The sequence below is a fragment of the Durio zibethinus genome, chromosome 7, assembly GCF_047325235.1.
Source record: "Durio zibethinus cultivar Kanyao isolate XHJ-2024 chromosome 7, ASM4732523v1, whole genome shotgun sequence".
NCBI lineage: Eukaryota > Viridiplantae > Streptophyta > Magnoliopsida > Malvales > Malvaceae > Durio > Durio zibethinus.
In genome coordinates, this window is record NC_143168.1 from 22,637,786 (window position 1) to 22,652,122 (window position 14,337).

General features: G+C 32.6%; 1 protein-coding gene across 1 annotated transcript; it reads right to left on the reverse strand.

The window, feature by feature from the left end:
• LOC111277041 (cellulose synthase-like protein E6) lies at positions 1–5,261 on the reverse strand. The gene is made up of 8 exons (XM_089763902.1): positions 4,860–5,261; positions 4,458–4,779; positions 2,205–2,345; positions 1,998–2,129; positions 1,699–1,911; positions 1,344–1,571; positions 913–1,260; positions 1–783 (listed from the first exon to the last, which is right to left on the reverse strand). The coding sequence occupies exons 1-8, from the start codon at positions 5,129–5,131 to the stop codon at positions 232–234; spliced, it is 2,208 nt and encodes a 735-aa protein (XP_089620028.1). The 5' UTR covers positions 5,132–5,261; the 3' UTR covers positions 1–231.
• Positions 5,262–14,337: the final 9,076 nt, after the last annotated feature.

The window sequence follows — 14,337 nt, forward strand, 5'->3', positions numbered from 1 at the left end:
TGAAGAGAGGGCACAAGATCTAATTATATAGATACAAAAGCAGATTTAATTTTTGTAAAATTCATTTATTCCAATGTACTCTTAACACGAAACATCCTTCAACAGCCTTCTATTTCAGTTCAGAATACATATTCATAAAATTATGCAAAGTAAAATAAAACAAAATACTACTAGTAAATTGTTATGACCCTCTTGATCGATACATCATCTTTTTTGCATTATCATAGTGGTTCAATTATACATGGCTAGTGTACAAGCGAGCAAGGCAAATATAATTGACTTGTAAGCAACCGAACTAGGCATCCTACCATTGTCCTTTCGGAGAAAGAGTGCTTGGTATACAGGCAAGTTGATTGTAACCAAAAGCAAACAGAGGTAAATTTGCAACCCTAATAGGTTCAAAACCTTGGAGCGATCAGCATCGAAGATGACCTTCTTGATTGCCAAAATGCTACCGAACAGATTCAACATTGCAAGTGTTGCTAAAATATCAAACATTGGAGAAGTAGCACCAAACTCTATCAGCTCTTGCTCGTATCTTTTGGAGACGTCATCGTCAGCTACCTTCGCTGTGACGACAAAGGCTGATTGTGTATATCCTAATAGCTTCAAGACGGTGTCAAAGAAGCCAAAGAAGTATGAAGTTGTTCTCTTGAACATCCACATCCTTTGGTCGTTACACCAACCTTGCAATGTACCTCCACACCAAAGGAATTCTCCAAGGCTATATGCTCGGTGCGCGAAGACAGCATATGCAAATGGGAGAACCCAGGCACTTGATGTCTGATTGCCAAATATGGATTATAGTCAGTCATGTGCAAATTCACAAACATCAGTAATCATTTGTTACTTTTAGGCTTCTTTGGTTGGACCTTTTGCCAACTCGATAATATGTAGTTAGGAGCTTCATACCTCAGGAAACAATGAGATGCCTTTAAGCAGGCAAAGGCATGGGACAGAAACATAGTACAACGTAGCCAAGCAGTTTGCAGCCCACAAGTTGTAGGGGCAGTAAGCAAGTCGAAGCCTTAGAGGAATCCTTTTACGTCCATACAACAAGGAGCAGTATCTTGATAGGAAAATTTGTAAGTGACCTTCAGACCATCTCTTATGTTGTACCAGGGTCTGCAATAAGGTTGTTGGAGCAACTCCTAAGAAGCCTTCTCTTTGAGGATTGAAGTATATAGATTTCCAACCTCTACATTGTATACCCAATCCTGTAATTACATCCTCCACGGGGCAGCCATATATCAAACCCATCTGCATCCAAAAACTTATTATTGAGTATGTGTGCATCAACATGCATGTCTGTGTTTACATGTATGAGAAAGAACATCACGTACCTCTTTTCCCCATAGTGTATTTTGTTCAAAGGTACAGCTTGCAAGAACTTTACATGTTTCTTCTAAAAGGCTTGCACTTTCTTCAACCTTTCTATCATTTAGTCTCTTCCAATCAACCCTACAGTCGTCTTTGTCATATTTCTTTCCGGAAAGAGCCTCTCTCCTGTGAAAGCAGCCAGTGCCAATGTAGCATGGCCCTCCGTTTGCATCAAATCCCGGTAACTCCAACTTGATTGTTCATATAGCCCAACACAGACAGATTGAAGAAAACAAAATCATCAAGATATCTTCTTTATCAGATCAATTATCGGTTTTCATTATATTAATTTGAGTAAAATGTTTTTTTTATGCTTACCTTTTGTGGTACTCGAAAGGAACAAGCATATATTTCATGTTTGGTGAGATTATCGAAATTCTGGGGATACTGTACATAGCCAATCTCATCTCCCTTTTCTTCGTCCATGAAAAAGCACAATGAATCTTTGATTGACTCTGAATTGTTTGAATACATATCGCAATCCAAATTGAGAATAATTGGACCATTACTTATCCTTGATGATACCCTGATCTATTTCACCATAAAATCCACTCAAAAACACATACAAATTAAATTACAAAAAAACAATTAGCCCTTTAGACTTGTGTTATACTTACAAGAGCATTCATGGCTCCAGCTTTGAAATTGTGGTGATACTGGGGTCTTTTCTCTCTTGCCAAATAGACAAGAGTTGGCAGAGGGTTTTCTTCAAAATCCACAGCATTGGAGTCTCTCCCATCAATTAGGATCTAAGAAATTAATTAGAGCACCATTAACCAAGCTCAAGTACTATTGAATAATAAGGAGTTCATGAAATAAATTACTTGAAGAATGGCTTGATGATCACGCTTGCTTGAAACAAAGTCCCATTCACGAAATCCTTTGTGCTGTTTACGAATGTCTTCTGGAATCCGGTTCAACTTTGTGGTCGTTTCAATCCTCATTTTCATCTCCTCATATAGTTTCTGCATAATTGAGGGAAAAAAAAAGATATATATATATATATATATATATATATATCCTCACCTTTTACATCAAAATGCTGGGGCAAAATATTTATGCTTCAAATATTAAAATAAAAAATTTTCAAATATTTAATTTACGTCTTATTTTGATATTTTAGAGATTACTAATTTTCATGTTTAATCATTTCATTTTAAATTCATAATTAATTTTTAATTATTCTATTACCATCAAGAACATTCTTTTCCTCTCAAAATTTGATTATGGAATTTCTTTTTCCTATTACAACTTTAAGTTTATGGTTTAGATATAACCCCAAAACATTTTTCATGCTAAACTCTCGAGTGAATTAAAATTTAATCCAATCAACATGAAAGTAGTGAGTATATTTTTAAAATTTTTTCTTTTTTTTTTTTCACTAATTACTTTTTGTAAGTTTGTTTGCAAAGGGAATTTAGTGGCATAAAAGTAACTTACTTGAAATTAATTTTTGTTAAAAAATTTTATATTTAATATTTAAAAAGTACAATGATAAAATTCAACCAATCAAAACATAACGGCAAAATTCAACCTACACATAGTACAATGGTTCATTTTTTAATCCATAAAATTATTATTTCCTTTCCAGATAAGGACATTCAGTTCTTTCAATGAAATTTTTCTTTAAAAAAAGCCATATTCTCTTTATCATTGAACAAAAGTTAATTTCTTACATAAAAATATTATATATGCTTTAAGTTTTGATGTACACAACTCATTTCGGCAAAAAAAAAAGAATATAATTATTTTTTCAACCTTAAGGTCCCAATTACTTTGGACGAATTAGCATGAGACAAACACTGTTTTAGATATGCTTAATGACAGACTTTATTTTTTTTTTTTTATGTAATCAGTCAACAGGCATTATTATAACACTTATTGAAAAAAAAAGTTGTTTGTCCCCATTGGCTTTGTTTTTTTCTATTGGCAGCACATGAGGTCTTTAAATACTTAACGGCATTAAATAAAAAATATATTGCAACTTGTTACTTTTGTCCTTAATTATTTGTCTCCATTTGACTTTCACTTGACACCAAGACAAAAGGTTTTGATTTTTCTGTATTTTACACGAATTTTAAAATATTTTTTATACTATTGATGTTCAAATGCTTTTTACAAGGTAAGAAAGTATGAAAATAAATTTAATTATGATATATTAAAAAAAAAAACAAAGTATTATTATGTATTTAAGAAAGAAAGAAGACTCCACTTTAAAACATTTCAAAAAAAGGAAAAGTGGAAGATGAACGAAAAAGAATGAAATAAAGAGAGTTATAAACACATTTTTGGTAGACATTAGATGAAAGTGTACTGAAATTAATTTATTAATTTTTTTTAGAATACAAGTATAAGAGAAATTATAATTATAATCAAATATTACATTTGTATATAAGAAATTATTACATAATCAACTAACAAATTAAAATATAACTAGACAAACTCAATATAAAATTAAAATCAAATGCACACAATGAGGTTTGAACTTAAATTTAATAACAAATTATAAAAATTGTGAATACTTGGATTAATTCAAATGGTTTAGGGTTCTCTTTTAATAGTTGAAATTTGATTCTAATAGTTGTAATTTTTTTTCAAATTTCTTAAACTTTGACATCATTTATATAAAAATTCCAATATATATAATATATATTATATTTGGTACAAAACAATATTAATAAATATGGAAAGTAATGCATCATGATTTTTTTTACATAAGCAAGGATGAATAATGATTTGAGTCTATAATTGATACATTATTAGTATATAAATTCTGTATACTACCAATGAATCAGTTGATGACAACTCATTTATGAGTAAATATCAATCTTTAAAATAAATGTACATAAATTAAAATAATTTATTTATTAATAAAGTATTATCATCTAATTCATCTCATTATTAAATTATTATCATTTGATTCATTAATTTATACACTTTCTATAATCACTTAGTAGAACTTTTTAGTCCAATTTGGCTGAGTCAAAGCATCAATTTTGCAGAAAATGGCAGATCAGTAGCAAACATCCAAAAATGCATTATTGATGCAAGTAAGTGCAAGAATTATTGTAAATTACCTTCACTGAAAGCCACTCTTTGATCCTGACAGGATCATCATCTGGTTCAAAAGCCGTCCTAAAGTAAGCGTCGGGTGCTCTTGATTCGACTTTGAACTCCTTGCAAAAGGGCAGCCATTTCTTTGAGAAAGTTGCAGCCTCTAACATGGCATAGAACGTTAAATCTGACCCTCCGTCGTCTGATAAATAGATGCTTAACTTCTCAGATGGATAATCATATGCCATCACTGACAACACTGTGTTTATCACCATGCTTGGTGGCTCTATTAATGGATCCGCTGTGCATACAAATATGTCTATGCCTGGTAATTCTTTCTCAAACCTATTATTCCAGATAAATTAGATCTCACATATGAACAACATAGTTTTATAATTTTATAGTAAAATTTATGAATGAGATACCTTTGAGAGAGCCTGTTTTTGTAAGGAAAACGGTAGACACAGTTCCATCGACAAACTGTGGTGAGAAACCAATAAAAACTGAACCAAAGCTCAGAAAGAAACAATCCAATCCAACTCCATCTCTCAACTTTTCCTCTCACTGGGAAAAACCTTATCCTATAGACACAAATGAAGCAGATACCCACCAAGATTGAAGCTGCAAACAACCTGAAAAGGATCCGTCCCTTCGCTGGCTTTGTTTCGAACAGTGGAAGGTAATCATTTTTGGCCATTTTTGCCCTCTCTCAAGCTACTGACTTATGATTTCAATGCCGAAGAGTGCATGGAAATGCATTTAATCATCGACGTCACATGAAGTATATAATATAAGGATTGGGTGGGTGAAAGTGCTTTATATGATTTAAAATATCTTAATAGTTAATTTTACAGACTTTGGGGATTAGGAAACGTGTGCACATGGTACTCTCACCTTCTTTTTCAAAATTTATATTTATATTTTATTTTTGATTTTTTTATTTTTTATCAAATAAATTTTATATAAAAAATTGATAGAGGTAGAAATGACAAATTTTGACAGATATTTTATTTCTCCGGATCTATAAGTGCATTTTTTTAAAAAATTCAGAATCGAGTTTTTTTTTTTTTTAAATTAGAGTTGGATTGAAAGAATTTATAGTGCTTTGTCCCATTCAAGATATATATAAAAATATTTTTTGTTATTAATTTAATTTTATATTATATTATATTATATTAATAAAATTATTATTTAATGTTTTAATTTAATAAATTCTCATAACACTCATTTAGTATTTTCTTTACCAATTTTTTTAATTTTTGATAATTTTTTAAATTAGATAAATTTTACAAAAAAAATTAATAAAGGTAAAGATGACAAAACAACTCGTATCTGATTGATTTCGAATCAACTCAATCTAATAAATGCAATTTGTTGTTTAAAATTCGATATCGAATCAAGTTTTTTTTTCTTTTTTTGAAAATTCGAATCAAATCAGAAAGTGAATTTAGGGTGTTTTATTTCATCTTGGGTATATATAAATATATTTATCATTTTATTTAATTATATATGTATTATATTAATAAAATTATTATTTAATTCCTTAATTTAATAAAATATTATATTTATTTATAATTAAGATGTAATTATATTAAAAATAATATTTTTATAAATATTATATTAAATTAAAATTATTAAATTAATTTTTAATCAAATTAAATTGGATATGGGTTATATAGATGTGATGGGTTGGGATCGAATACAAATAAATAAAAAACTTGATACCAAGTTGAAATCAGAGTCAAGTTAAATTATTTAAAAAGTCAAGTTAAAGTCAGAGTAAGCATAAACTTGCCTCAACCCGACTTATTATCATTCTTAAATGGAGGTGTTTATATAGCACCCTTATTATTTTGGGTTTTATCCTTTCTTTCTTAGACTTTTTTTTTTTAGTCTTAACTTTTTTTATTGTCTATTTTAATTTTTTATTTATATTTCAAAAAATAAATGCCCAATTAAACTGTTTGCATGTCACCCCCATTTAACATTTTTAGTCATTTTTTTTTAGTATTTACTTTTTCTGTTTTTAAATACTTCTTTTACAGGCTCTTTATCTTCATGTTGTAAGATTGCCATCAAATCTTCATTTGAAAACTCAAACTCCATAGGTTCATAATCTTCTGTAGTTCGATTAGTAAGAAAATCAGTAATTGCACTCCCTTTTATATATTTTTGTGCCACATACACAATAACATATTCTGAGAGCATAACCTGCCATCTCGCTAGCCTATCTAATAAAGATAGTTTTTTAAAAATGTACTTGAAGGGATCCAATTTCAATATTAGCCACGTCGTATGGTAGAGCATGTATTGTCTGAGTCTACGAGTAGTCCAAGCTAAAGCACAACATATTTTTTCTATTTGGGGATACTTGGCCTCGTACTTTGTAAACTTTTTACTCAAATAGTATATAACATGCTCTTTCTTGCCAATTTCATCTCTTTGCCCCAATACACATCCCATCGATTTTTCTTGAACCGTTAGATATAAAATCAATGATCTTCTTGTAACTGGTGGAGTAACATCGGTGGGCTTATCAAATACTCTTTAATATTTTTAAATGCATTTTGGCATTCTTCATCCTATTCACCAGGATTATTTTTGCGAAGCAACCTAAAGATTGGATCATATTTCGAGGTAAGTTGAGATATGAAGTGAAAAATATAATTTAATCACCCCAAAAAACCTCTCACCTCCCTTTGCGTGCATGGTGCTGACAATTTTTGAATGGTTCAAATTTTATCAGGGTCTATTTCTATACCTCTTTTACTAACTATAAACCCTAACAGTTTTTCAGATTTAACACCAAAAGTGCATTTGTGTGGATTCAGCTTGAGCTGGTATCTCCGTAATCTTTCAAAAAGCTTTCTGAGATTAACAACATGATCTTCCCCTTTCTGAGACTTAGTTATCATATCATCAACATATACCTCTATCTCCTTATGCATCATATCATGAAAGAGAATGACCATCGCCCTTTAATATGTGACATCAGCATTATTTAGCCCAAAAGGCATAACTTTATAGCAAAACGTGCCCCACATTGTCACAAATATAGTTTTCTCCATATTTTCACAAGCTATTTTGATCTAATTGTAGCCAGAAAACCCATCCATGAATGAAAAAGTAGAGTGCTTAGCAGTGTTATCCACAAGGGTATCAATATGTGGTAATGGAAAATTATCCTTTGGGCTAGCCCTATTTAAATCTCGATAGTCCACACATATTCTAATTATTCCATCTTTCTTGAGAATTGGGAATATATTGGCTATCCATTCAGGGTACTTGGCTACTTCTAAGAAATCAGTGTCAAATTACTTTTTTACTTCTTTTTTTATCTTCAGTAATATTTTTGGCTTCATGCGTCTCAACTACTGCTATACTGATCAACATTCTAGTCTTAAAGGTAACCTATGCTCAACCACCTCTGTGCTAAGTCCTGGCATATCCCGGTAAGACCATACAAATACATCCATGTACTCTCATAGTAGATTCACTAACTTTTACTTTTCAATAGGTGATAATGAAGTACCGATCCTAACTTCTTTATTATTGTCACCATCTTCCAAATTTAATGGGTCAGTTAATTTTTGGTGGGGTTCTATAATTTTTTTTTATTCCATCCATTTTAACAAATCATGAGGTAAATCATAGTCTTTTGAATCAACATCATTATCAAGCTCGCTAATGTGAGTCAAATTTTTAAAATCAAACTCGATGTTTTTGCCTTGGTCATCTATAATGTTCATTATTAGAAAACCTGAAAATGGGTATAATCATAAAAAAATATATATTGATCTTGGCAAGGGCAAAGAGAATGGTAATGAAAAATGAAAGAAAAATGAAAAACAGAAAACATGGTATAAGTGAAATACATTGCATTAATCATTTTATTAAGACAATGAAAATAAGCCCATACACTTAACCTCCGCATGCTTTTGGGCAGAAGCAATTGAAATTTTCAGGTTAAAAGGTTCAAGGACAACAAAAATGGTACACCATTCTTCAAGTCTCCTAAAAAGGAAAAAAGATCTCTTCATCTTGCACGACTCTTTCATCTGCTTCCACTTGAAATCATAAGAAAGCTTCCTCTAATCTCGTTACCAATCCCTCTTGTTCAACTCCTATCGACCCAGGATAGATATGCTCGACTGAACGAAAGGTTTCATACAAATAAGGGAACACTATTTTCCCATCAATCAAATTTTGCCTTTTTAGGTGTGCCATTCTCTTTTTTTTTCTCCAGCATTACATTTTTTTATCAGCAGCTGTAGGCTTATTGCCTAACCCTCATCTTTTTTTATTTTTAACCGAGCATGGTGCTCTTACGATTTTTTGTAGAGCTTTTTCTAAGCCTTGCTCAGTTCACTAACCCTTGCCAGCAGTCTGCTTGATCATCATATTCGTAGCTTTTGACAATTGAGAGATCAATATCCTTGACCCTTCTCTTACGTAAGTAGCATTTGCTACTTCAAAAGCTCTGAAAGAACATTCAATCGCTTCTTCTATTACCTCAACGTAGGGAGTTATTAAGGTCTTTATTACTAATAAATCTTCCTCACCATCCACACAGACTTGTTTTCCTTTTATGACAAATTTTACCTTCTGATGTAGAGATGAAGGTATAATTTTGATCGTGTGAATCCAAGATCTTTTAAGTAGACAACTATATACAAGAGTTATGTCCATTACTTGGAATATGATGTTAAATGTACAAGAATCGATCTGTAATGGAATTTCTATATCATCAATTACCTATTTTCGTGCCTCATCAAACGCTCTTATAATCATATGGCTATTCCATATATGAGAGGGATCCACTGAAAGCTTTGACAATGTTGTCAGAGGTATAACATTAATAGATGATCCATTATTAATCAGCACTTTAGCCATAGTGTGAGACTTACACTTGACAGTAATATGTAAAGCTTTAATATTACCGCATCTTTTCGGAGGCATTTAATCATCATTGAAGGTGATAAAATTTGAGGCTATAATATTTCTAACCATATGATCTACCTTATCAACAAAAATGTTACGCTCGACATAAGCTTGGTTGAGCACTTTCAACAAAACATTCCTATGTGACTCAGAATTCAATAGTAGTGACAATAAGAAAATACGAGCTGACAATTTATTTAGCTGGTCAACCACATTGTACTTACTGTGTTTGATGATTTTTAAAAACTCACAAGCTTCTTGTTTTGTCACTGGTTTGTTAATTTGCACTTTCGAGCTTACCACTGGTTGAGAATCTTAGCTTTCCCTTGTGTCTTCTTCTCTTATCTTGCCTTTTCTTTTCTTGGCCCTTTTTGACATTTCAAGAGTGTAAATTTGACCACTTTGGGTCATTCCTCCTACTCATGCTATGTTGGCAGTATTCTCCATCCTTGGATTATTCGAGGTCATATTAGGCTCTCGTATCACTACATCATAATCATATCTCCGTAAGACTACTTTATCGATTTGATAAGGGAATGGTCATTGGTGTCCTGAAAGAGAAGATGGTTTTCTCAATTAGGGGCTCTGGTTTCTCATCACAGAAGACAGTGAGAGGTTTGGGGATAAAAGACTTGTCAGGATGCTTATCACCCATTGTATTCACACTATTTTCATCACATTCATCATAGAACTCAATGATGGCCTCATCCATGAAGCTCTGTAATGTTCACTTAAAGCCTCATAACTTTGGATTGAATGTCCAATTATTTTCTCATGGTATTTACAAAAATGGTCAGGGTCTTCATGACTTTCGTTATCTAAAAATAATGATTGAATCATGCTCGTCTCATACAAACAGTCGTACACCTATTTAAAAGAGGTCTTCACTTCATCCGTGCATCTTTTGATCTCTACATATTTTTTCTTACCAACCATATTGATTTTTCCTTCGGTATGATCCGATAAAAGGTTTCCACTAACACTTGACTTGAATTTGGTATCAAAAGATAAAAGCCCATCATTTATCAAACCTTGCACCTTGTGTTTAAATACCGTGCAATTTTTAGTAAAGTGTCCTATAACTCCGTAATGATAATCGCACTTGGCGTTAGGGTCATACCAACTTGGGTAAGGTGATTTTAATGGTTTCGCATAAGTAGAAGCGACAAGGTGGCCTCTTATTAATTGAGGGTACAAATCGGTGTAAGAAATGGGAATTAGGTTAAAATGAGGTCTTTCTCGATTGTTATTATTCTGTGAGTTTCTTTGATTGCTATTTGGGTAGGTTGATCAGGTAAATAGTTGAGCTGGAGGTACAGAAGTGTAATTGGATGGTTAAGGGCTAAAACTTGATCAGGATAGCGGTTGTTGGGGTGCTCCGTAATGGTATGATTGTTGAGAGATTTGGTTTGTGACAAGATTGTAAGGGAGATATGGATTATATGGGATAAAAAGATGGTGTGAGAGATTTCTGTGAATGACAGCATATGTCTCCTGCTCTTTCTTCTTTAAAGTTACTGTCTTCTTTTCAGACCCTTTAATTTTGTCACTTTTGACAGTGTTCTCTATCATCTCTCCTAAGATTACCATGTCAGAGAAATTTTTCATGGCATTCCCCATCAATCTATCATTATACGGGGCTTTCAGTGTATTGACAAATAACACAATTATTTTTTTTAATCAGTGGTGGTTGGACCTGGATCGCTGCATCTCTCCACCGATGTGCATATTCCTTAAATGTTTTTATTGATTTCTTCTCTATATTTTGTAATGACAGCCTATCAGGGACTGTATCCAAGATATGTTTATACTGAGCAAGAAAAATTTTGGTCAAGTCTTTCCATGAACAAATCTTGCTCTGATCTAACTGCATGTATTATTTAGCTATTGAACTAATCAAACTATCTTGAAAATAATGTATCAAGAGTTTGTCATTATGGGTATGACCCATCATCTTTCTACAAAACATGATAATATGAGTGGAAAGACACTTTGTTCCATCATATTTATCAAAATTTGGGGTCTTAAATTTTTATGGGATAACCAAGTCAAGCATTAGGCTCAGCTCATTGGCGTCAACAACCCCATAAATGTCATTACCTTCAACTGCTTTGAGCCTCTCTTCAAGTTGGTCATACTTGTTTCGTATTTTTGAGTTTATAATAGGGTTTGACATTTCACGGGACTTTTCCTGTTCAATTGGTTCATCAAGATTTGGTATTATAGTGGCATCAACTGGGATAGGCCCATCATTAATATTTAAGTGGATTGATTGTTGGCCAGTAGCATGATTGACATAGGGATATGGTTGCACACTTGGTGGGTGTATGTGCATGCCACAAGGGGCTTGAGCTTGGGCTTAAGGTGGAGTGAATCCAGGAAGATAGAGTGGTTCTTCCGTATTAACTTCTTCTTTTATCCTTGATGCCCCAGCAACTTCTTTACCTTTCACTAAACTAGTTAGTAATTATCTTAATTCAGCCATTTGGGCTTCGATACTTTGCTGTATCTCCATCACTCTTTCTCTTATTTCTTTTTATGCCCTTTCGATTCTCTCAAATCTGGTTACGTTCTCTTCTTCCATAACTCGAGCTTAAGAACGAAGTATTATATCTATGCAGGATTGTTTGACTTAGATTCTTCAGCTTTGCTATCCTTGAACCTTAGTTTATTAACCGTGTATTAGAACGCATGATATAATATCATTACTTATTTGCTTTTATTAAAATACATGTATGGAATGAATGATATGCAAATTATAGGTATTATTTTAGATCAATCAAAACAAAAAGAAACTTTCATTAACCATGAGGCCTTTATACATCATCTTATCATTCTTACGTTAAAACCATAAAAACATTTGATTTGAGCATATTGCTCCCTAGCTTCACACAAGAAATTCAATAATCTCTAACCATGGCTTTGAGTTGGTACAATCTTTTATTCCAGTGTTTTTACCTTTTCAACCATGTTGCTTGCTTTTCAAACAGCCTTGTAGATTTGAGCAGTCAGATGTTTGATGTATTTTTATCTCCCTAAACTTTTTGCTTTCCACATCTTTTGAGCATCCACTTTCATGTTACAAGTGCGAGCCCAATAATCCTCTCTCTCTTGTCATTCAGCTAAAATCTTATCTATGTAACTCTGATTGCTTGTCAGTTAAAGCTTCAAACTCATTAATTCATGTGCTAGAGCCTTTTTCTCACTTTGCAAATCGAAATTCCTATTTTGTTCCTTCCTTAGTTTGGCTTTCAGCTTCTCACTTTCTTTTTGGTGCTATGCTACCTTTTCAAAAGCTCTTCAAAGTTTTTCTTTCCATTCATGATGTTCTTTGGTGAGTGCAGAGATTATTTTTTTATTCTCTCGAGCTCTATTCTTCCAATATTCCACCATATCTCGTAGTTCTTCAACATCCTTCTTGGATCCCTTCAAAGGTTTACTATCTAACCTCAATTTCTTATTTTCTTGATACAGATTTTACATATCCTTTTTCAATACTTTTTCTTCTTTAGTCAACTTTTGTACTGCATCATCTTTCATCATCAAATCATATTTCAATTGGTTAACTGATCTATCATAGCCATTTTTTCTTTCTCTAACTTTTTTTTTTCAATTTTAAACTCTCGTTGAGCGATCTTAAAAGTCGATAATACCGATACTGAAATAGGAGCTGGCAATTTCTCTGAAACATCGACTGGTAAAAGCCTAATTTCATTAATCATTTTCATCCTCCATGCAAGGTAACCTTTTGTAACATTATCTATAAATCTAGCTGGACTCATTCGGTTGACTTGCTTCCATGCTTTAATGATTTCACGAACCCTTTTCACATAACCAGGTGTCCCACAATCAAACTTGAGTGAACTGAGTCCATGAGTCATAAGGATAAACTACTGTGAGTCATATTATCTTTGAACCATAAGAGTTGCATAACTCACTGCCCCTCATATTCCTAACAAGGGTACCCATGATTCGTTTCCACAACTATACAAGATGGCTATAGGAATTATTCATGGTGCCTTCCATGTTATATCCTCACTATTGAGCTTCAGAAAGAATGCCAACCACTGATCTTTTGTCCAATCTTTTCTTCAATCTTTAGCCACAAACTCCTTGATAGGACTGAAATAAATGGAGAATGGCCAAAATGTTATCTTTTTTTTCAAAAATGGCTTCTGAGCCAGACAAAAAGCAATTGAGCACACCCTATAAATCTTCATTCACCCTTTTTTTGATAAAAATTAAGTGATCTAATAGTTTCTGCTAAAATAGTTTGTGAAAGATTTATTCTTTTATTTAATTGCTCAAAAAAGTCAATTACTGTTGCTTCTATATGCCCTAACACCTTAAGAAATATCATCAATCTATACACTGTCAAAGTAAACACATCCAATCCCTGATCAGTTTCAATATACCTTTTTATGTACTCGAGCAGAAAAGCTGATGGAATGGTCTTAACCCCATTCTTTTCCTTCTTGTGTTGGTCTATCTCTTCAACCTCTACTTGCACAATCTTGGCTAACTTCTTTCTATATCCAGTAGTCTTATACTCTTTCCAATAGATCTTATCTTGATTGGTAGACTCTATCCGAAGAAAAGAAGAATATTTTTTGATCGTGGGGGTCAAGTCTTCTTGGTTGAATACAAAGCATCGATAAGATGGATCCCAAAATTGTATTGCAGCTTTCATAAGTTGTTCATCAACCTTCACTGACATAAGCAGTGCCACATCCTTATATTTCTTAGAAAAAGATTCTTTTCTCTCTGTTCTCCACTATTTCCAAATGGCTTCCAATTCTGATATATTATTTTGACTGAGATCCATATACATTAACTGTGGTAGCATCGATATGTGACCATCTACTAAGCAATCTCTTTCTTTCCTCTGAGTACTTTCTGAATGGCTCTTGACCTCTAAGTAGCTCTTACATATTGATGACATCCTTTAGGTTTTCTGAAAGT